The sequence below is a fragment of the Solea senegalensis genome, linkage group LG12, assembly GCF_019176455.1.
Source record: "Solea senegalensis isolate Sse05_10M linkage group LG12, IFAPA_SoseM_1, whole genome shotgun sequence".
In the NCBI taxonomy this organism is placed as follows: domain Eukaryota; kingdom Metazoa; phylum Chordata; class Actinopteri; order Pleuronectiformes; family Soleidae; genus Solea; species Solea senegalensis.
In genome coordinates this window covers 7,942,313-7,966,218 of record NC_058032.1, presented here as the reverse complement: position 1 = coordinate 7,966,218, position 23,906 = coordinate 7,942,313, and the positions used below count along the sequence as shown (strand labels likewise).

The following is a 23,906-nucleotide window of genomic DNA, read 5'->3' as shown; positions in this document are numbered from 1 at the left end:
GGTAGAAGATGGATGGATGGAAATAACGACAGTCAAGTGATTTGGGCTCTTTGTTTTCTTTGTAATTTATTTTACAAAGAGTGCATTTGGTTCAGGTTTTGTGTAGAAAATCTAATTTAAAGAACGTGATTAAACTGTTTTCACGTTAATGTAGGCGTCGAAACCCACAATAGGCAACTTCATATTCATACAGCTGCAGGTGGGTTTGTGTTTCATGAACTGTTGGACTGTTTGACTCATGGCATGTGAACCTGTAAACAAAGACATGTGTCTTTTCTCCCCATCATGAGGATATACAGTGTGTGGTGAAAAAAATCTGCTCCTGGTGAAAGTTACTTTCAGCATAAGGTTAGATTTAGTTAGGTAAAGTTAGGTTAACCCAACTTATCCATTGCCATCAGACAACTTCTTCCTGGAAGCAGCAGTTCAAATTAAAAATGCAATAGATGAGACTCATCACACTTGTTCTTTTCAAAGGTCACCTATCATTGCAGGTCATCTCAACAGGTAAGGGATGAACTGGTTAGTGAGTCATCTTACATAATTCATATGAGGTGATAAACTAATCAATAAGTCTTCTTAATGAACAGGTGCGAGGTGCTGACGAATCACTGAGTCTTCTTAATGAGCAGGTGTGACGCGCTAAACGTCAAATCTATTGCATCCTCGCCTGGTGACGAAAGTTGCCGATATTTCCACGTCCAGACAAGGGTGACTGTTTAGACATGTAGGACAATCTCAATCACAGTGCATTCACTGCAGCATATTTTACTCATCGTGTTGTGAGTCTGGTTTATAACCTCTGTCACATCCTCTCCTTCTGCTTCCTCCACTCTTCCTCTTTGCCTCCGATCACTCACCACTGCACTATATATGCAGGCCAATAAAACACAGATGCCAAAACATTGTCTCAACAAAGAACACCTTATTCAGCAGATGAGCATGTACACAACACACACGCATGCACATAAATTACAGCCGAGACCCTCTCTCGCCAATCACCATAGCAACAAAGTCAGGCCAAGGGATGTGCGCTTTTTAAAGTGCACAGGAAACTCTATTATCTGTCTGATTTCCTCCAGTGCTCCCCCTCAGACCAGTTGTGGCCTTTAGTGTTTTACTCAGTAACATGGAGTTAGTGCTGAACGTGTGTCCGTGCATCATCTGTCAGGTGAATCTGTTAATATGCTTGTGAGTAGATGTTGGACCTTGACATGGGCATGTGTGCGTATGTGCCCACACTTTACAACTGTCATCTGAGGCCTGAGGCAGGGAAGTGTTTCTAGCCTTCCCTCTTTCTTTACTCCTCCTCATCTTCCCTCTGCTCCATCTGTCTCTCGCTGTTTCTGTCGAAACTTGACCTCCTGCACCTGAAAAGGCAGAGATTCCAGGGATTTTGAAGAGCGATAAAAACTTAAAAACTTAAAAACTTGCCTTCCACCTACTGCCTGGAAGCCCCTTAAGAGACACCCGGAGCAGTATGCACATGCTTCTCCAAAAAAATATGCTTACTTGTATAAACATACATAGTGGCTCATCCTTCCATGTTTATTAATAGAAGCTTGGATCCACACGTGGGTGGACTCTGTCTGCCAAAAAGTGACACACATTACACACACACACACACACACACACACACACACAGGCGTTGGTACTTCACATATGCCTGCCTGCTCACACGCCAAACTATCGCCAACACCCAAATTTAAAGCGGTAATGTTAACTGTACAGCACGCAAACAAGCAAAAGGTTGCACACTAACGCCGTGGAAGGCTTAAGCTGATTTTATTTCTCTCACCCTCGCAGGCAATGTGTCTGTGTCAGCCGACATTTTTGCACACACTCAGAGACAGACCCTATCAAACCCACCCCGGAGCCATCCATGTCTCTGCTCTCAGTATCTCATTAGACGAAAGCGCCTCGGGAGAGGAGCTCATCGAGACGAACCTCTAAAACAAGCCACAGTTGTGCAGCATAAAGCTGTCACAGACACACAATCATGGTCATTTATCACTTAAGATATAACCTTTATTACAGTCATAAGAATATCATCCAATCTGCCTCATTTTTTTTTGTTGTTCTTTTTTTTTTTTTTACATCACTGACACGGCAGGCTGCAAAAATAGTCATCAATCAATAGTTTTGAGAGGTTTTGTTTTAAGAGCCCGTCGTTGGTGAAACGCCAATATCTAATTTCTGGAGCAGTCAGAAGGCTGATGGAGTAGTAGTGGAAAGGGTTATCGGGGGAGGGGCTATCAGAGCAAAAGACTTGTTGAGTGTTTACCAATTCTTCAAAGCCACAGCGCACCAGTTGATGCTCAATGGAGGGACTGATGTGATGACTCCCTGACAAGCCCTCCAGGTAGCTCAGCTGTGAGCTGCTACAGTGAGGAATGAGAGGATGTGTATAGGTATGAGTGTCGTACCAGGGGGTCGTCCTCACGTCACCACATGGGTGGATAATCGTCATGACTGGAACAACTTGGCTGTGGTAACGGAAAAAAAGGAGCTTCTGTTCAGAACTTATAGTGAAGGCGCCTGATGCGTCTGTGTGTGTGTGTGTGTGTGTGTGGGAGCTTACTCACGCACACAGTCTCTGACCTGCTGTTTAACCAAACCAATGAAACATATTTGAGTTCTTTTGTGAATACTCCTCCACCGGATTTGGCCCAGTTCAGCCCAGCTCCTCCACTGACTGTGTGATGAAAGTTATTTCCATGAGCTTCCACCTGTATCTTTACCAGTATGAAGGATTTAGGGCTTTAGGCTCTTTCAATGTTTTCAAAATGTACCACTTCAAACTTCAAGTCAATCAATCTGGAACGCAAAAAATAAATTCATCAGAAAATCAGTGACTCGGTGACTAAAAAAGGGTCGCAGTGAAAAATTATGGGTGAGCAAGAGTCATCGATTCAGTCTCACTAAACTCTGGGTACTATTGATCCTAATGTCATAAATATAAGCAAGGACGCGTCGTCACACTGCAATAAAAGTTCATTCAAAATGTTACATCACACCATATCTAAATGTTATGGGATTCAAAATTGGGCTATAAAAGTCACACACACACGCACACACGACACAGATTTTCATAACTTGAAGCACAAATGTTGTTGTCGTCAAATTAGCATTAGCATTCGGCTCATTGTCTGGAGTGCTATCAACACAGTCAGTGATTCCATCACATCCACTCCTGGCTCTTTCTCAGAGTTAATAACAGCAGTGATGAACCCACACGGAATGATTTACACAGAGTGCTGCCACTTTTCCTGGATTGCCATCATTGTCTCATACACGGTGTGTGTGTGTGTGTGTGCGTGTGCGTGTGTGAGAGAGAGAGAGCATGAGAGGGACGTCGAGAGGAAGTTGTGTTTATAACAATCCCCACGCTGCTGCTGGTAATATACAGCAACATTTCCCCTCAGTATATTTATGTGACTACAACATAGTTTCCCTTTTATGGCCTTGCCATTGCTGCTGTATCACCATCCATCTTCTGACTCACTTTGCCTTTCTTTCCCTTTGTTTTGTTCAACTCTGTCTTGTGTGTTTTTTTCTTTGTTTTTAATCCGCCAAACTCCTCTCACTCACTCTCTCTCTCACGATCAGCAACCCTCCTATTTTATTTTTGTTTTGCCATATTCCTTAAAAGAACTCTGGTGCTCAGCACTTATTCATAATCACCTTCTCTAACTTTTGTCTACCTTGATTTTCTTTCATTGGACTGTTTAGTCTGTGGTTGCAGTGACCTCCTTCATCCACTAAAGAAACAAGTAAGTAAACGTTCCTCTGTCTTTCCATCGTCTCCTCGTTCAGACTGAGCGACAGGTTGCAGAGATTCACACTACTCCACACACATACACACAAGATGGGCTTATTGCATGGCTACTTCCCTGGTGACCCTCATCACCAGCCATTTACCTGAAGAACTCCTTCCCTTCCCTCACAAAACTTCCTTCACTCATTCTGAACGTGACCTCCTCGAAACAGAGAGCGTCAGTGTCTCTGCCCCTCACTCTGCTGTTTGTTTATTGTGCTCAAGATCAGTGACACACTGACACGTCCTGGCTGAGTCTGCTTTGTTTGTCATTCAGCTGAGAGGCCACTTGACCCACGCTGAGATCTGAGACTACGTTACATACACAAACAAACATAATGTGTAAGCAATCCTTCAATGGAACATGATACACATGCAGTGATGCATTAAAACAACTGTGTTGAAATTATTGTTAATAATTGTATTTTTTTTGTGAATGTGGAAGGGAATGCTTCTTTCTTTTATATCTATAATGTATGGACATGTGTTATATGTGTGTTCAGGCTCTGCTTGATCGTCCAAGAGATGTCAAATCTTGGATGAACAGGAACTTCTTTCCCTTCCCTTGGAATAAACAGGTGAATTCTGATTGGCAAAAGTTTTTTTTTTTTTATCAACTTAGAGTTTTAGTGAAGGTCAAAGGCTACCTGCCCCTTAGAGATCTGGCGAGGGTAATCCATGCTTTTATCACCTCGCGGCGTCCCAGCGCACCTTCTGACTGGGAAGCGCCAACGTGAGCACATCACACCAATGTTAGCCTCACTCCACTGGCTACCAGTTCATTTTAGGATTGATTTTAAAATTCTCTTATTTGTTTTTAAGTCATTAAATGAGCTCATTTAATGACCAGAGGTGACGGAGCCTTTGCAGTGGCAGCTCCTCGGCTCTGGAATGCCCTGCCCCGGCACGTTAGATGCCCTGCCCCGGCACGTTAGATGCCCTCAGACTGTTGAGCATTTTAAATCGTCTATAAAAACCTACTATTACTCCATGGCGTCTAACACAGGTTGGGCTGGACTCCCATTGCTTTTGTTTGTTTGTTTTGCTTTTATATGTTTTTACTATGCCCTGTATCGTTTTTTAAACGTTTTTATGCTTTCTATTTTTACTGATTTAATTTTTTTTATTGACGTCATTCACGTGTGCAGCACATTTGGTCAACCTCGGTTGTTTTTCAAATGGGCTCCTATAAATAAATTGGAGTTTGAGTTTGTTAGCTCCCACTCTTTTCTGAGTATCCATTTGTCATTTTTACTGCAAGAAAATAAATGCCTCTCATTTTATCGCCGCCTGAGATGAGAGGCAACATTTGGTGTTCTAGCGAGATAATCAGGTGACTAATTGTAGAGCTTCTGATTTCTGCCAATGGGGGCGTTTGATATGCTGGCAGGGAGAAATCTTATTTTGCCAGCTGATTTTTCCACTGAGGTTAAAAAGAAGCCGATGAGGAGAAAATGTACACAATTAGAGAAAATTAGAGAGGGGAGACATTTGCATGTTGCATGTTTTGTGTGTTCAGGTTTTTTGTTGGTAATCAGCCAGTCAGAGAATGTAACTGTATTGACATCTGGGATAATGGAGTCTTAGCCGCCTGGGTTGCCATTAGTGATCATATTGTCTGTGTTATGTGACTGTGTGCGTGCATGTGTGTGTGTGTGTGTGTGTGTCCTCTCCATATTTCTCTCTCTGTTTCTTCAAGTGTGTAGCCGTGTGTGCGGGTGTCACTGCATTTTGTACATGTCAGACATCTACTGTGAGTGTGGACTGAATGTTCTTATAATCTGTCTCTTTGTGTTTTTTTGTGTGTTTTTGTCTCGAGAGTCTGTCTGTGTTTGATTTGCTGTTATCTGGTGCTGTGAGTGCATGTGTGTGTGTGTGTGTGTGTGTGTGTGTGTGTTTGGTGTTTGTATACTTTATGAGAACCAGTTTAAGTTTTGAGAACATGAGGATATGTTGGACTATAAAACTTCACAAAGGGCTGTGACTCTTAATGTTTAGTTTTGGGTTCCAGTGAGGAATTCAGCTGAGTTGTTAAGGGACAAGAGTGCTGTTCCATTTAAGAGAATGGAGGCAGGAACGGATAGATTGTCTACAGACGATGAATTTGGGTGGCACTTGGATTCCTGTCAGTGCAGCAAGTTGCTCGACTGCACTGAGGAACACATGCTGAGGAAAGCAGCAAAACAAAATTACTCTTTCACGTAATGAAAATGAGCAAAACCCAGAAGACAATTTAACCTCAAAGGAATTAGCAATACCAGCCCAGGTATAGCACTGCCTTCAGTGCAGATTATCATCACTTTTTTTATTTTTTTCATGCTCTGTACAATTTGACATGGCGTAATTTGAGGTGACTGCAACTTAATGATGTAAAACAGTGGCAGATTGCTTTAAGGGGGGATTTTTATATGTTCTTCCTTCCCTTCTAATGAAAAATTAAATGAATCAAATAACATCTCCTGAGTAGAGCCAATTCTCCACTTAGCTGACAGTGCACTGACGTGCATGTGTGTGTGTGTGGTATGGCTGCTGTGTGAGCGCTTCACAAAAACACAAACATAATCCCTGTTGACTCACATAGCCTGCCATTTACTTTGGTTAGGTCTCATCAGCAGGAATATTAAGCCTATTTTAAGTACTTCTCTCTCTTACTCCCTCTTTAAACACCTCTCCCTCACACTCCTTCTCTCTCTTTGTCCGTCTTGTAAAACAAAATGAAAAATATAAATCCTCAAACTTGGCTTTCTTGGTTTATCTCCATTTTGAGCTCTCTGTGTTTCACGGATGAGTTGTGCTCTCCTATTTTTGGAATAAAAGGATTAAGAAATACAAAGAGTTGGAGAGAGTGATGTGTGTACTATTAATCATGAGACAAGGAAGAAAACGACACGACATAGAAATCAAAAAGAGACATAAGGGAATTAGAAAAGCAACAATGACCTGTAGAGCAGGATGCGAAAGGTGAAAAAATGTGTTGTTGTGATCATGTATGACACGGTGAGAGCAACAAGGAGAGAGGACATTATTTTGATGAGCTGAGGAGAGTGAGGAGGATCTCAGATCGGTTGAGACTCTTAATGAAGTCAAATTCCACCTTCAGGGGTTACAAGATAATGAGCAAGGCCTGATAACTCTCACAATTAGTCACCGAGCAAGGCAGCAGTCGACATGTATGTCATGGTATATCACACATCTCACCTCTCCTCTTTTTCTTTTCCTCCTTTAAGTTTAACTACATTTGCCTGATGGATGTTTTTTTTACAATGATGACACTGATAACAGTTTGAAGGCACGAAATTAACAAAGGAGTGGGATGGAATTTTTCTGGGGATATAGGCAATGACCTAAGGAAGCCATTGTTAGAGTTTGGTGGGCAAAGGTTTGTTCTCGCTGAGTGCTTTCTCTGGTTATTGGTTCATATAATTGTGCATTTGGATCAAAGTAATTTTCCAGTCTGGAAATTCTTTACAGTGTTTCTCTTTGTGTGTGTGTGTGTGTGTGTGCCCTTGGTCTTTGCCCATCAGCCATTCTGTTGTGACAGAACAGGTGCAGATGAATATAAAACAGATCAGCAGACCTCACAGTACCTGGCCGTGTGTATGCATGCTCATGTGCCCAAGCAACATGTCATCTTTACCAGCTACTTTTTAGTGTCTGTGCCAAATCTATACTTCATCTTTGCCACAAACATGGCTCAGGGCACGTGAAAGAGACAGATTGTTGCTTTACACCTAAAGTAAAAGGACAGCGCGTGGTACTGTGATCTCCAACACTAAACAACTTGATAGATTTATTCTAAAAATGTAATAAACCCATGTGACTTTTACAGACACTCACCAATCTCTCACCCTTTTCCTGTCTCTCATCACCCGAGAGTGAGACATTCCTCACACTGACCCACAAACAGCTCTGACTTAACTAGCACCTCTTCATGACTATTATCTATTATAATAGTGTAATAATAGCTCATTCTAAGACATAGATAGATAGATAGATAGATAGATAGATAGATAGATAGACAGACAGACAGACAGACAGATAGATAGATAGATAGACATACTATTTACAGTATAGTAACACATCTTTGTCCGGTGACGTGCCACCACCGCCCTCTTTCTGCACATTCTCTCTCTCTCTCTCACACTCTCTCTCTCTCGCTCCCTCTCTCTCTCTCTCTTGCTCTCTCTCCCTGTGTCATACACACGCAACCCAAGGCACAGACAGGAGGCTGTTCACGACCCAGTTTGTTTTGTTTTCCATTCATCCTTCCTTTCGTATGATTACTCATACTGGATCGATGATGATGATTCCGTAAGGGTGAGCCATCTGTGGCGATCTGTCCAACACGTGCCGACTCTTCTGGATAAAAGAACGAAGAAGTGGGAAGTGAGTGGACCCGGCGTGTGCATGCGTCCTTCCACTGCCGCGGCGTGCGCACAAGAAAAGGTGATCCTCTCGTCGGCTGCCGCGCACCACTGCACACAGGAGGACATGCATGCGCTCCAGTGATGCAGTGGAACTTTACGCTTCTCCGTCAAGGACATTAGAGTCGGTTGGATGTCACAGAAGAAGCCATAGCGCAGTTTGTGCCTAACTTCGGGGTGCTTGGAAGATTCGGGTAACTGAACAAGTTTAATTGGTGATCTGTTGTTGTGCTGGGACCCCGTGGAGCGGAAAGACGCTGTTAATATCCCCCTCGGCGACATATGGTCTATGTGGGCGCAGATTCGGAGCTGACAACCCGCTCCTTCTCCACGGCGCGTTCTCGGCGTGGCTGGTGTGGACAGAGTCGGGTGCGCTGAGGAATGCGGAGCCAGGATTTAGTCTTTTCCACCTCACCTGCGGAACTCTTCGCAGCACATACGAAAGTAAGTGATTCCACCAACTAAACCGTGCGCTCTGGCTCAAAAACAACAAGGAATGATTCCAGTCAGATACTTTGTGGTGTTTTCATCATGATTTGAGCAAAGAAAAGCATTTTACTGGTGACCTTGTCGGGCATTAATATGCTTTTGTGCAGCGATATTATTTTCATGAGCTGTTTCTTCATGTGTCGTCCCCGAATCCCCTCTGATTCTATTTTTATACCAGTGTTATAAGGTTCAGTGGGCTACATAACCCTCTCTTTCTGTTTTCATCCTGCAGCCGACTGACGCAGCCGGTGAGTCCACAGAGCGCCATGCTGAGGCAGATCCTCCTCAACTCCACCGACACGCCAGACTTCGACCTGGTGCTCATGGCCCAGTCTTCCACGAATGGTCCCTCCTCACTGAACGCCTCCCACGGCGGCTCGGTGAGCGTGGCCGCTCTTCTGAGACCCACCACGGGGCGAGGAGGGGGACTCCGGGAGGGCGAGCTCCACAAACCGGACCTGATCACCTATATGGTCATGTGCCTACTGCTCTTTCTGCTGGTGCTGCTCATTGTGTTCTTCATCAACTGCCAACTCCGGAATTCTTTCTTCGCCTCAATGCCATATGACAGGTCACTGAGAGAGGCCCGGACCTCCTACAAGTAATGTTAAAGCTCGTGTAGACTCTGCTGGCGCTGAGCAGTGAAACACTGACAGTAAAGTAATTGCCTTTATGTGTCTTAGACACTTTTGGTGCGTCTAAATAACCTGGAATCCCCAACGAGACCTAACCTGAGCCCTCATCTCACTCACTGCACCTCAAAAACCAGACCTTGAGTCCAGGGGAGTTCATCTCAGAAAACTAGTGATGTCCCTCCCTGCTGCTGCTGCTGGAAAGATATCAACTTTAACTCCCAATTAAATTCGTGTCTCTCGTATTTTCTGGTAATTAATGGAGGAAACGGTGAAACAATCCATCATCCACTGCAACCCCCGCATAAGCACTTTGGAAATAAACCGTTTATTCCCTCATATTGCCCCCACACTTCTGAGCTCCTTTTAAATTTGCCCAGTCACTTGCAGTTTGGATCTTCATTACACTGACATGTCATGACAAAAATGAATCTGTTCTGGGGTTTTTTCTTCCCCAAAGCAAAGCGACGTGTCGGCATTGAAAGGGTCATAAATGTGTATATACAATATTTGTGTGACTGTAACTATATTGTCTTGTAAACTTTCCTCTCTGCTGTGCATTGTTCAAGGGTGATTAAATGGCAGAATGTATCGCCAACGTATTTACACGCACTTTGAAGTAGCTCGTCTGTATCTGAGCAGCGATGCTATGATGATGATGATGATGATGATGCAGTTAAAGTGAGGGGCCAACTGAACTGGTAATCATGTAATAGACTATGTCCGCAGAGGCGTTTATACGAGAGCCATAGGGCTGCCAGCCTCATCGTGCACTCTCACGTTTAATTAACCTCTCCCACAATTTACAGATCCAATACCCGGAGAATGACTTGAGGCTGAAATAGTAATAATAGAAAAAAAGTATGATGAGCCCTGTGTGATAAACCAAACTGTTGTCAGCCACTGGTGATGCGCAAATCCTCCACAATCTTGTTGTTGGAAAACACTTCTCACATACCAAGGCAGATAGATGAGCCTATATATCTCTGTAATCCTGTGTGTGTGTGCGTGCGTGTGTGTTCTTGTATTTGTGGCTTTGTGAGGACCAGAAATCGTGCCAACCATTATGGAGTGAGGATTTTAAGACCTGGTTTTAGGATTAGGGTTAGGCACTCAGTTGTGATGGTTAAGGTTAGGGTGCGAGTGCACGTGTGTGTCTGTGTGTGTACCTGGTATTCCTTATGTTGTGGGGACCTAAATCTGTTTACACAGTCACATCATGGGGGCGTGTCTTCAATAACCTAAATTAAGGTACTACATTTTAAGGTGAAGATATGCTTTAAAGTTTGGGTTACATTAAGGTTAAGTTCAGGGTTAGGATTAGGCCATGAAGTGATTCTCAAAATTATCAGTCCAAGGAAACTAGATTCAAGAAAATCCCCCCTTTTTTTTAATTGAGTGACTTATTGAATGCTTGAAACCACAGTTGTTGTTGTCTTTGGATTTGAGAGGCTCTGTGGAGACAGGGGGACACGGTGACCTGGACTGCTGGACTTGTATTGATGATTGACGACCCACATGCTGTAATTAGGAGGACATTGTGCACACGGGTCGATTAGTCAGTGCATTCAGCGGAGTGATCAATGTGCATTCTTCTTCAGCTGCCTTAAGACAGTGCTGTTTGTATTCTAACCGCTTGGTGGCGCCCGACTCTGATTATTTCTTGCCCAAACCACATGTTGTGTAACGCCATGTTTACCAAATACAGAAAATAGCTGCACCTGCACGACATAGAGAGTGCAATAGCTGGACATTTTTTGCTCAATAAGGAAGGATCTTGTGAACTCAGTGTTGATCTATAGTGATTATTTCATCACCACATGCAACATCCTCACCACATATATGAGATGAGATAAAGTGTAATACTACAACCTGTAATGTGTGCGGTTTTCTTTCATAAATTTCTCTTCTAAACTTGAAATTCAAGGATAAACAGTATCAAATACAGCAGGAGAGGTTGCACTGCAGTAGAAGTATTTTTTAAACACAAAAAATTCATACAATATTGTGAAAACCCATCACCCATCTGTGGAACGTCATGCTGAACAACTTTTCCAGCAGGAGCAACTGCTTAAACATTCATTCATTCATTGTCTACTGCCTAGAATCCACATGAGGGTCTATAGGGGATGTCAGAGCCAATCCCATACTGCTTAAACATGTGTATGGTTATTTAGGTCCCTGCTCTCAAACATCTGTGATGGAAGATGTTTGAATTGTTGTGAGAGACAACCAAGAGGCACTTGAGGTCAGTTATTCATGTCCCTGGCCTGTGCTGCCCGCGGGTAGTGTGTTATTCCACTGCATTGCTCAGTTGAATGAAGCAGAGGGCCACACATCTCGACTATCTCTTTGATTCTAATTCAACTCATTCATATATGCAACATGCATAGCTACATTTACATTTCTGAATTTGAGAAGTTTGAAAGAAGTGTAATAACATTAAAAAAAAAAGAAAAAAGTAGAAAGTCAGCCCAGCCTTGTGTGCTACAAAAAAGTGTTGTGTTACTTGGTAAGTGTCACCAGTTAAATGTTTTTTAATGTGAAGATAAGGCAGAGGAACTCCATGTAACGCTCTGCGGATGCAAATCGTCATGTCATTGGTGCAGTCCACCTGGGGCGACACGTGAGTGATGAACATGGGTGCAAATAACTAATATTCAGTTAAAACCTTATGAATGCTAAACTTTGTGGCATGTAAGAGAGAGACCCATTGTTATTATTATTACCACTGTTATTTTTAAATGTTGCATAATGTCAATGGTAATCATACACAGATGCAATATTGTATAAATTATTTTAAAACAAGTACTAGTAGTTAACTAATTTCCTGCTGGCTGCTGCCATCATACAGTGTGTGAATGACAGAACATTAACAGTATTAAAGTTACGGTCGTGTTGTTAGCTATAAAACTATAGAGAACAACAAAATTACTGGACGAGATATGTATAACTACAAAATTGCACTGTTGCACCGAAACATACGAAGATAGGAGGAGTAACAAAAAGCAGTTTCCTAAATTAGATTAAATTAAATTTAAATTTAAATTAAATTTAAAACTAAATTTAACAAAAAACAGACAAACAAAAATCCAGAAGGTCTTGACTTAGTATCTGGATAACTGCTCCAATTGTTATGTATTAACTTAACTTTTCCGTAGGCATTCTATGTTTATATCACTCAATTTAATACATGAAAAATGTTATTTAAAAGGCACTTTATCCTGGTTTAAATGAGTTATAGGTAGAAGGGCTGGAGCAGTCAGTTCCCTCAGGTGTAGCTGCTGAGCTCAGGCTCCTCCCCAGCCAGCTCAGACCGGAGTATGTCTGTCAGAAGAACAGGAAGACTTCACCGCCGCTAAAAACTCCAACTGCTGTCACTCAGGGGTTAAAAAGCTAAACTAACTTATCGCAGCCATGGGAACTAATTTGGGAGACACTGCAGACAGAAATAACTCATAACGCCGACACACCCCTTGTGTTGAAGTGACCAAAACAACTCGTGAAAGTGGGAAGAGTGGAGTTTTCTCTCCCCCCTTTTCTTTTTTAGCTTACGGTTACTTTACCTACTGTTGTGGACAAGCTAGCAGAGCTAAAGCTAACGTTAGCTGACATCGTGCCGTATACTTTCGGGACTTAACAGTCACTTTTGTGTAAGCTTCGGTTTGTGTTGCGTGTGGACACGGGGTTAGTAATGACTCCGTGTGTATTTTATTGACGCTACAGGTCGTTTTCGGACGTTTCGTCCCGAGGCTCAACAGTCTGCTTTGAATTTCCCTCCTTCGGTGATACATATGGACAGGCGGCTTAGCGACGGTTCCGCTCTCTCAGTATAGTTGGCGTTCTACCAAATTATTAGCAGCACCGTGCTAATTGTGGCTAGTTAGCCAAGGGAGTAGTTCAGGCCCGGCGGTTCGATTACTTTTCAAGCAACTCACGAAAACACCGTCGGGGGAAGCATTTGTCTTTGTGCTGTGAGTGTGGATATTACCGCCACACACGGAGGTATTTTGACAACCACTTCAAGGATACGGATAAACTTTTGAGTATGGATCCACACACGGGCAACTCTGCCTCAGCAGCCGGTCCAAAGAAGGACAAGAAATCAAAGAAGAACTACAAAGAAGAGGATGGAGACGGGAAAAAGAAATTTGTAAGTATCCATTAAAATTCAATTTGGCACACTTTAATGATCTGATCTGGTGTGGATACGTCGGCTTCGCTGGTTTTAAACCGAACATGACATATGACAACATTTTCTTCCGCTCATGTTGCAAGTGAAGTAACACTCTGCCATTATATCTGTAATTACTTTCACCCCCTTAAGCTGTGCACCAGCTGTCAACAAAGCCTCTAAGTTACACGGAAATATTTTACGATGTTGTACAAAGTAAGAGTCTGGATATGAGGAAGTAGCTGGCCCTCCACCTTGGGAGACTGGTACTGAACACATAAACCTTTATGTTGTGAAGTCCTGACAATCTGCAGCAAGTCAACACATGACCTGGATGTTTTATTGTTTATATTATTAAAAAACAAAAAAAACAAGCCAAAGAGAACAATTAACTGGTCATAGTGTAGTATACAGTTAATGGCTGAATGCGTTTTGATTAATACTCAAAAGAAAAACAAATTGCCAGACAAGCTTTCTTTGGTAAGGTGTGGCTTTGATAGCATGGGTTGTTCCTGGGTGACTTAATTACAGTGACATGTTGTGTCAGCCTGTGTGATTCAGTGTGGGGTCATGATGAGAGTCACTAGTAGCCAGGGCAAACTGTTGTGTAATGTAACCCATGTCTAGCAACAGGTGAAAACTGATATACACACAGACAAAAGGTATCCATAGATGATAGATAGAGGATGCTCAGAAGACACACATAGTCACCTAGTAAACCACACACATGCACACATATAAATGCACACTCACCTTAAGTAAGTTCTTACACTTAATTAGTCCCACGAATTAGTCCCAGTCAGCAGCCCTCACACTATGTGTTGTATCCTATATATGTGTATATATACTTTAGTCTAGCAAAATACAGTTCTGAAATTTTCATTTAACTAGTACCACCTGCCAGACATGAGCCCAGTTAGACCTAAGAGGTGGGTATAGTGTTGGTCTTCAGGCATTTTTCTGCTTACATTGCATTTATACAAGCTTTCAGCTTGCATACAAAAACACTGTACAGTGTTGAGTAAATGTAAGTCATCTACAGGGAGCATTGTGCAATGTCCCTAGATAACAGTGAGTGTGCAAGCCTGGTTTCAGTGAGAGTTGGCTGAAAGTGTGTTTGCGTGTGTTTGCATGTTTAACTAGATGTAGAATCCTTGACTTAAGTAACACTAACTCTGAATTTTGAGCTACTCTGGCAAGAGTTTTTTAACACCATGGTCAGCGTTCAGTAAGAGGCGAGAGGGTGTAGATATGTGGTGTTGCGTACTGGATCATGACCTCATTGCTATGTATGACTTCATTGCTCTCTGCCTCATTTCAGACACACCAACAATTATGTGTCACTTGCATCTGTTTTGTCTTCACTTATCTTACTCTCTAGTAAATCAAGCTAGTAATTGTAGTAAGTGTAGTAATTCAGTTGTACACCTTTTTTGTCATCAATCTTAAAAAGACATTTAAATATTTTATTTTGGCAAAATAATTCTGCTTCATCTTCACTCCTTTGAAACATTAATTGCGGCTATATACTCCTGAAAAACAAAACAAACACTTATCCATTAAATTAAACGTACACCACTGTACTGAAACTGAACATTTGGAATAGTCTGTTGGGGATTAAGATTATGTCTGTTAAATCCATTTTGGCTGTTCAGTCGGAATATTAGATGATTCTTCTCTTTTTTCTTTTTCCCTTATAGACTCTCAGGCAACTTTATTGAACTATGTAAAGACTGACAGTGATGTTCATGATATGATAACAGTTTAACCATGCTGAAGTACTATATCAGAAAGCAGAAGATATATACAATAGTTATGTTAATAGAACATGATTTGTTCTTAACTCCCAACTCCAGTCGCTGTTGTCACCCAGTCCTGTCATATAACAGTTATAATCAAAACAATATTGATATGGCAGGAAGTTGCACTATTCCAATCCATAGACGTGTTTACAAAGCAAGATGCAGATCAGACAAGCTGTCTGGATAGCTGTTGTTAAGGGGAGAGTATTTTTCTAGAACTGAGAGGCAGCAGAGGTGGATCACTGCCATAGAACGCACTTTAATTGAGCATAGAAGACTGAGTGATTGGGAACCCACAGGGAACAGGTTCCACTTGTGTAGTGTGATCACTTAATATCAGAAACAGAATCCAACATTTACTTGCTCTCATATCTTGTTTATTTAACATGCTTTTATTGCAATCAAAGTTTTCCTCTGAGTAGGATGAGGAATAGTTTATCAGAAAGTTGAACAAGTTTTGTGGTTGAAGCTATAAAACGACGACCTGAAGGCATTAATTTGAATTCATGGACGGGGTGTGGTGGCATTGGTCAATGATGCTTTTTGCTTTTTTGATCACACCCTCCTCCCAAAGAGAATTTTAAACTTTTTTGCTGGACTCAGATAATTTTGGAGAAGACCTTCAGGCTCATCCTCTCCTTTTTACTCAGCCTGTTACACCAACACAGAAAAGAAAATGTTAAAAGACTGATAAAACATACTCAGAATCCTGTTACACAAGTTAAACGAGTTATACTTCCTCAGATTCTCTGTTGACCATGCTTAACAGTAATGTCTATGTTGGCATCAGATTTAAAGTGCACAGTGAACTCTGACAGGTTGTATCGAGCACCAGTCCTGTTAATTTTCGCTGCATCTTAGGCTGTCATGAATGTGGTTCATAGAAACCGAGTCAAGTGAGGGCCAGAGTTGGAAAATATGCTGACTTTCCACATGCATGTTGTCATATTGATAGATGATAATGGAAGTAATTTCATCAAACTCTTTTCTAACAGTATGAACAATTATGGTTTGTTTGTAAATTGTGACACATACAGTGTGCAGTTACACACTATATATAAAGCACTTGAATGCCTAATTTTATAGTTGGTCTGTTGTGTATGAGCACCCTATATTAAAGTCGTCTCATTAGCTACACAGTTTGCAGGTTTTAATTTCATGACACAGAATGTGTTGTAATATATCATTATACTAATTATTTGTCCCAACAAAATGTTGTTACATTACTGGAAAACCAGCAGCAGTTTTCTGTTAAATTGCATGTGTAGTTGAATCTCGGCTTGGTGTTCAAGTAATTGTCAGAAGGTGCTAGTCTTGATCTGCACAGGGCTGAAAAATGGCAAAGATTAGTATACCATCCCTCAAGCATGAAATGTTGTGCTGCATATACTTTTTTGCAGCAGTGCATCTACTTCCTGGGGGAACCACCTTAGCAAATGCGTAACTCAAGATAATACCATGAATCAAACCAGACAGGTCTCAACTCTCACGTACTCTACTTTTTGACACAGTATCTGACTTAATTAGTCAGATTTAAGTTGAAAATGTATGAAAAATGCTACCTTGTACAGTACAACCCTTTTGCCATGTTTCTTAGCATAATCTGTTCTAGTCCCTCCAACACGTATATTTGAATTACTTGAACTGTACATTGAACTAAAGATTGGAACATTTCTTGTTATGACAACCAGGCTGGGTCAAAACCTGTCATCTGGTGGTGACTGGATTTTTGCTGTTTGTCAGGAGCAGGCTGTGCAGCAGGAGTAGTTCTACTGAGCAGTAGAACTACTCCGGCCACCACCTTGTGAGCGTTTAAAAAAATTATCTCGTATAAATAAGATAAGAACCAGTATTTAGTATGTTTTAAAAAAGGACAAGGTATAACCAATTTATTTGGTTTGATTCCACCAAACCTTTATTTTTGAACTTCAGAACAAAAAAGACACATGGACCAACAAGACATCAGATTTTGAATTTGGAAAAAAAAGTATATTTTCACCCCCAAAATACTCTGGTTACAGAATGGTTGCGTTGTGACCCCGATCTGGCGTCGGGTCACTCAGTTGTAGAAAGTTGGAGTGAATATGCAGCACTTCTATTTCTGGCGGGTGTAGCAGCAGAGTTGCAAAAATTCAGTACGAGCGGGAAATACAGGAAAATAAAAACTGGTTTACTGGTTTACTTTTCAGAATAAAACATCCTCTGTATATTTCACTTAACTACGTGCAAGCCCAGCATGCTCCTGTGTCTTCCGTCGGTAGAAATACTCCTCTGTTTGTTGTATTTACAACACATACAGTGTAAGTGCCGGGAGAAAAAGTCTTGAGACTCCAGATGTCCAGTCGTGCGGAAGTGCGGAAGCAGTGTAAATTGGTGGAGCTGGGTGGATCAGAGTGCAGCTCATCCAATTCACAGTGTATCCGTCCTGCAACCAGTGTATTTACCAACAACAAGAAATACAAATATATATAGAAATGCAACAAGAAATACTATTTTCAGATTATTTTCCGATATGTTGCTGATTCAAGACAGCTGTATGAATGGACTATGCAGAGCAATCTGCCTTCGCATCATCCATTCATTGATAGACTTGAGAGCTCTGGTATGTACATGTTCTATAGGATAGTTGAATTTAAATTACTTCTGACGGGGCACCCCACTAATGCAATGGTAGGGGGAAACACTGATGCAGTACATATTTTAATCAAGCTTGATTTAGAAAAAAAAAAAAATAATTCTTGAAATAAAAATTGTAGTCTAATTGCAGATACAAGTAGAAAACATCCTCTGAAGTTGCTGCAGAATTATGCTTTAATACCATCATAGCTGATGCTGACATGTTTGTGCTGTCATGCTTGTATTAAAAAGGAAATGGCCAATTCTGTTTATCACTGTTTGTCAGATCTTTCCCCCGTCACTAAGAGAGGTTGCTTCAACAGTTGTCAACTATTTGCAGGCTTTTTTTCTACACCGCATAATAGGGGTGCTGCTTTACCTTGCTTATGAGCTTTCTTACCAAATAAATGCGGTTCAGTTGGATGCTATTCATTGCTACTTTAAACTTGGGAATGGATACTGATACTACTAGGTGTTGGTACTTGTCTGTGTAGGGGACGGGGATAGCTGCCCGTCAGACACACACGCACACACACAGAGGCAGCAGGATTCAAAGACAGGATCCACAGACAGTGGAGAAAGTTAAACATTAAAGTCTGGTTATATTTCACCAGAACTGCCTCAAGTGTAACAAGACTTTTACTTAACTTATAGGCAGTGGTCAGAAAGCACAGGGGAGATTTTCTTCCAGGACAGAAGCTGTAGCTACTTCAGGCTGACACTTTTACAAGCAATTGAAGAACATACGGACATTCAGCTTGATCAGGAGGAATTTGGGCATTTATTTCTTCCAGCAAGCACAGAACATCTAATTTTCGTGCCTTCTTTGTCTCGGCTAACACTAAACCTTCCTCGTCATGCTTCATAATAATCACACAACTGATCATACCTCTCTCGCAACTGTTTAAAAGTTATGTACTCATCAGTTTGAGTACTCAAAAGAACATCATCAGCAGTATAGTAATGCCCCCTTGCATTGTGCTAATGTACTTCTGTCTCTTCTGTCTCTTCTACAAATTCAGACAATAAATACAACCACTTTGTGCTGAAATTCTGTGCTGTGTAAATAGCAAAATTGGAGGAGCACATGCCCTAATGTGCATATTATCTTGCGGGCAATTGTATTGCAGGTCGTATGTGGTCTGCAGGCCTTGAGATTGACACATCTGGCCTAGCTCGTAGCACATCTCCTGTGTCTCCCTTCACCTCATGTTTCTTTTGCTAGTAGTAAACCACAATAAGTCAGTTAAATTATACAAACATGAGTTCACCGTAACGATTAGTTTGTTAAAATATTAGCTATCTGTTAATGAATTCTATCTGAAATTGTTACATACACATCCAAATAAAAGTATATACACCATCACATCCTCACCCCCACCGTCCCAGTTGTTGGTCCCACATACTCTTTCATTCTAGAAAAAAACCTCTTGCTCTTGTGAAATACACTTGCAGTTAGAGAAATATGGTTTCCCTCTTCAGCAGTTTGACTCTGGTGTACTGGGGACAGTTACGACAATATGAAACAACTTTGTGTTCAAACTGCTGTAATCGACTGGGTGCCATTGTATACACATTGTTGACTGTTAAATTTACTTCTCCTTCTTACTCTTTCTAGTTGCATATGTACATGTACAGTATATTTGTGTATACACACAAATGGGTCAGGTTGTGTTTTGAGTTATATTTTTTTCTCAAATTCTGTGGGCTGTGACAGGAAGTTGTGCAAAAATAGCAAACAGGATGCGTCTTTATTTGTCCCCATTATTGCTTAACCTTATCTCTCTTATTCACTCCTTTCCACCATTGTGTAAGGAGGTACCACTGGGCTACTTAATATGTTAACAAACATGCACACGGCCCTCTCTCAGGACTTAAGAGCCCTGGATGATGTTAATATTAGGGCTGCAAGTAATGGTTGTTTTTGTTAGCTGACTAATCAGCCGATTTCTTTTTATTCAGAATAAACACCAGTAATGTTATTAACACAATTAAAAGATAGACAGCTGCTTGTGTAATTCACTGCACTTGACATGACTTATTAAACGGCTTAGCTGAATACTTGATTGTAGTTGGTTACTTTCAGTGGTCTGTTATTTCTGTATAACAGACTGTTAAGTGTAATGGACTGTTGCTAGGGATGAGTCACACTGAGAGCCTTGTATGTATTAGTTACTTATGTCGACGAATGGCTGCAGTCCTAGTTAATATCTACAGCAGCTTTGTCATAGAGCCTAGTGGAGATGTTTGAAACATTCCAGCAAGTAGTGATGTCTCACTGTGATCCTGAGTAAATAATTTCACCAGCTGAGTTTTTCAAATGAAATCTTTAAGAAATGTAATCACAATTACCCCAAATGTATTAGGTTAGTTAAATCTCAGAAGCAGAGGACAATGTAAGTTTTCATAACACTGTTAATTTAACAGTGTTATGAAAGACAAAGTCAAACTATGACCAAATGCAAGCTTATACCCCCTGAGGTGTTTCCCACTTTTACATTTTCACAGATAAACTCCGTAGGCAGTGATATGAGGGGGCTTTTCCATTGTTTGCACGAGTATTCATCCTGTCTTTCACCAGCCTGCAGAGAATTGCATAGACCTGCATCTGATGCTCACTGATATTAATATTATTGACCAAGCATGTTATTTAAGTTGTGTATGGGGGGGCTTAGTCAGGATTACTTAGTCACTCCTCCTCTGTGACTCTCCTTAGTGTCCCCCTGACAGATTAGAGCTAATCTCAGAACACTGTGTATCTCAACACAGCGACTGTAAAAAGCATGAGCCCATGTGCTTCTCTAATTGCTGAGTGGGTGGAGGACAGCAGCTCCTCTGTTATTAGGAATAGAACAATAATTGGGAGATCTGATTTTTTCATCTGGATGTGCTACTATTGTAGGTTTACATGTTTTAATGTCCCAAAAAAAAAGTTTGTTTTTTTTCATTCTGTATGAACCTGTTGCATCTATTTCATAAAGTAGCTTGACACTCGACATACATTAGCTTCAGCATTAGCTTTACGTCCAAGCAAAGTTATTCTCATTGTTTACGTGTGACTTTTAATTCTAAATCCTCACAGTAGAATTTACTTTTAATAACCTGTATATTCTCAATTTACTTTGCTAACTATGTTGGCATGTTTGCAGTTCAAACCCCACACAAGCTAGCAGACTTTTTACTACAAGGAAGCAATTTAACCAATTATTGTTATTATTATTAATGATTATTATGATTAATCATTATGTAAAAAATTCAGCAAAATAGTATTTTAATAATGAAGTTGTTGATTATGTCGATTGTTGCAACTCTATTAAACAGTGCTGGGTAAAGACAGTAAAAAGAAACACCAGGCCATGTGAAACAGGTCAGACAGTAATTTTGGTTAAAGACACATAAAAACATCCAGACTCTACACCTTAATCATGTCCCTGAGGTAGAAATCATCTATAATTATTTTTATTCTTTAAGTTTATTTCTTTTGTAATTGTACAACTAAGAATCAGTTGCTATTGTGAGACCTGTATTGTATTTACGTTTCCCAGTGTTTCTTTTTTTGATCCAAATGAATATACACACCCCACCCCTCTTTCTCTTGCCTTCTGAGGGTATAGTTGAATTGTGGGCTATTAGTGTTGATGACTCAGAGGTTCCTCTTTTAAATATCTCTGGGTGTTGCTGTAAAACCCATTTGTAAAGTCTCCTACTCCTCTCCAAATTATAGGCTTGGCCAAGAGTTGAGTTTTTAATCTTAACTCTCCCCATTTCTTTCTTAAATGCAGGTTTGTATTGGGGTGAGAAGAAATGGATTGCTATTCTCTCTTGAACATTTATGAGTAAATGCAGAGTTTGAACCCCAAAAAACAACTTAGTCATTTGCATTTCTGCTCGCTGATGTCATGGAATAGACAAAACGAACAAAATGGAATTCAGAGTCTACCATACATTGACCGTCACAAATTGATGATAAATAGCAATAGAACAACTTGATTTGTTAAACCGTTAAAACAAACACACTGGATCTCAGCTGGTATTTATTTCTGCAGATGTCCCACGGAATAGACTTATCAGAATAAGTCGGTCTGTCTACATGTACTGCTTGTAAATGTAGGCTAGCACAATATTGCTGCTGAAAAGGTACAGTACCTCACCAAGCATATGTAAATGTGCACTCATGTTAGTAGAGCTGCAACTAACAATTATTTTCATAATCGATTAATCTGTTAATTATTTTCTCGATTAATCGTTTGGTCCATAAAATATCAGAAAACCTTAAAAAATGTTGATCGGTGTTTGCCAAACCTGGAAATAATGATCTTCTCAAACGTCTTGTTTTGTCCACAAACGAAAATGATTCACTTTTAATGATTTATTTGTTTCAAAGAAATCTCTCCATTTCTCTCATGAAGAAAATACTCACATTTAAGGAGCTTAAACAATTGGAAATCTTGTTTTAATCATGACAAAAGCTTTGAACCTGAACTTGATTATCAGAATAGTTGTCGATTAATTTAGTAATCGATTAATAATTGATTAATCGTTTCAGCTCTACATGTTAGATTGACTCCTCAAACACAGTCTTCACGTTTGGTCCAAACTAGTATTTCGTCTGTTGTTAGCAGCTATAGCATAGCAATAGCCTAGCAATAGCAGCTAAAATAAATACAATCAACAGCACACTACAGTTTCTACAACATATCAATCAGACACAAAATATTGTACAAAGTACTGTATGTGTTTGAAGAGTATTAGAAAACACCTCTTATGTAGCCGGTTTTGTGGGCTACCGTCTTATGTGTATATTAAAATAGTAATATAATATCATTGAGTAATATATTAAATAATAATTAAAAAAGGAATGCGTTGTTGTGGTGTCAGGCACAGACCATTAAATATGATCTAGGAGGTTCAGTTAGGGAAGTTAAGCCTACAAGGAACTTCAAGTCTCAGAAAAAAAATGTTTTTCAAGGAACTAAAAGGTTGCTCTCGTCTGTGCTTCAACCACAGTCTAATGATCAGGGGTGTGCACGATGAAGCATATTTAACTAACCCAGAAAATGTTTTCATTGCCTGCCTTGACTTAACGTTACATGGTAGTCTGCATAACCAATATTCATTGTATGAAATGAAATGTTGGTGTCTACCAGTAATCTCGGTTAGAGTGACTGTAACAATAATAAAACAAATTCAAAAATAAAATGTAAGCGATCTAGAGAAAGAGAAAAATTGTTAATATGTGTTGAGCTACACATCTAAAAAGAAGAGAACTATAGTACAGTGTGTGGATAATTGTTTTATAACAACACAAATCAGAAGCTTTACTTTGTGTTTATATTGTTTCTATCTTGTTCTGAATCGCAGGAACAAAACTGAAGAAGCCTCTTGGATGAGAGGTCAAACATATTCAACTCAAGCAAGTCCAGTCACTCTCAACTAACAAAAAAAAATGCAAGAATAAAAGCATCATCATTGCCACATATTTTGTTGCAATCATGATCGAAGTGAAAATATTTATTATGTATTTATTTAATGAGATAAATTCTCATCCGTGTTAGAAATGATGTTTTAAAACCACAGTAGACAAATGGAATGTCTGGAACAGTAAAACTATTAACTCATCAATAGAGAGTGGTGGGCTGTCAGGGCCAGCAGGGCCTTCTCTGCTGGCCCTGACAATATCCAAAAAAGTATTTTGTTTTATTATTATTATTATTATTATTATTATTATTATTATTTTTAATAATAAAATGAATGTGTGTCTGAACGTGTCTGAATTCTATTACTTTTTCAGTATGTTATGATTATATTTCCAGAAAGAATATGGTTATTTTTTGTGAAGCTGAGCTGGATTTTCCTGGATGTCATTAAACGCATCATAGCTCCGTGGACCTGCTCTAGTAGTATTGCTGGCCTTTCGTTGAAGCTGCCATTTCCTATTTGGTTATAACTTTG

The 23,906-nt window shown here is 40.3% G+C and overlaps 2 protein-coding genes across 3 annotated transcripts in view; both read left to right on the top strand.

Moving 5' to 3' along the window:
* The first annotated feature begins 7,965 nt into the window (after positions 1 to 7,965).
* Positions 7,966 to 9,974, top strand: LOC122778577 (small integral membrane protein 32-like). Its single transcript, XM_044040610.1, has 2 exons — positions 7,966 to 8,685; positions 8,963 to 9,974. Exon 2 carries the CDS (start codon positions 8,997 to 8,999, stop codon positions 9,333 to 9,335), a length of 339 nt encoding a protein of 112 aa, XP_043896545.1. The 5' UTR covers positions 7,966 to 8,685; positions 8,963 to 8,996; the 3' UTR covers positions 9,336 to 9,974.
* A 2,710-nt stretch (positions 9,975 to 12,684) lies between these two features.
* The window catches only part of LOC122778282 (protein diaphanous homolog 1-like), an 83,197-nt gene continuing 71,975 nt past the window's right edge, over positions 12,685 to 23,906 (top strand). For both annotated transcript variants that reach the window (XM_044039998.1, XM_044039997.1), the window contains exon 1: positions 12,685 to 13,515. In XM_044039998.1, the coding sequence (XP_043895933.1) occupies positions 13,411 to 13,515 (105 nt within the window). In that variant the 5' untranslated portion in view covers positions 12,685 to 13,410. The remainder of the gene's footprint in view (positions 13,516 to 23,906) is intronic.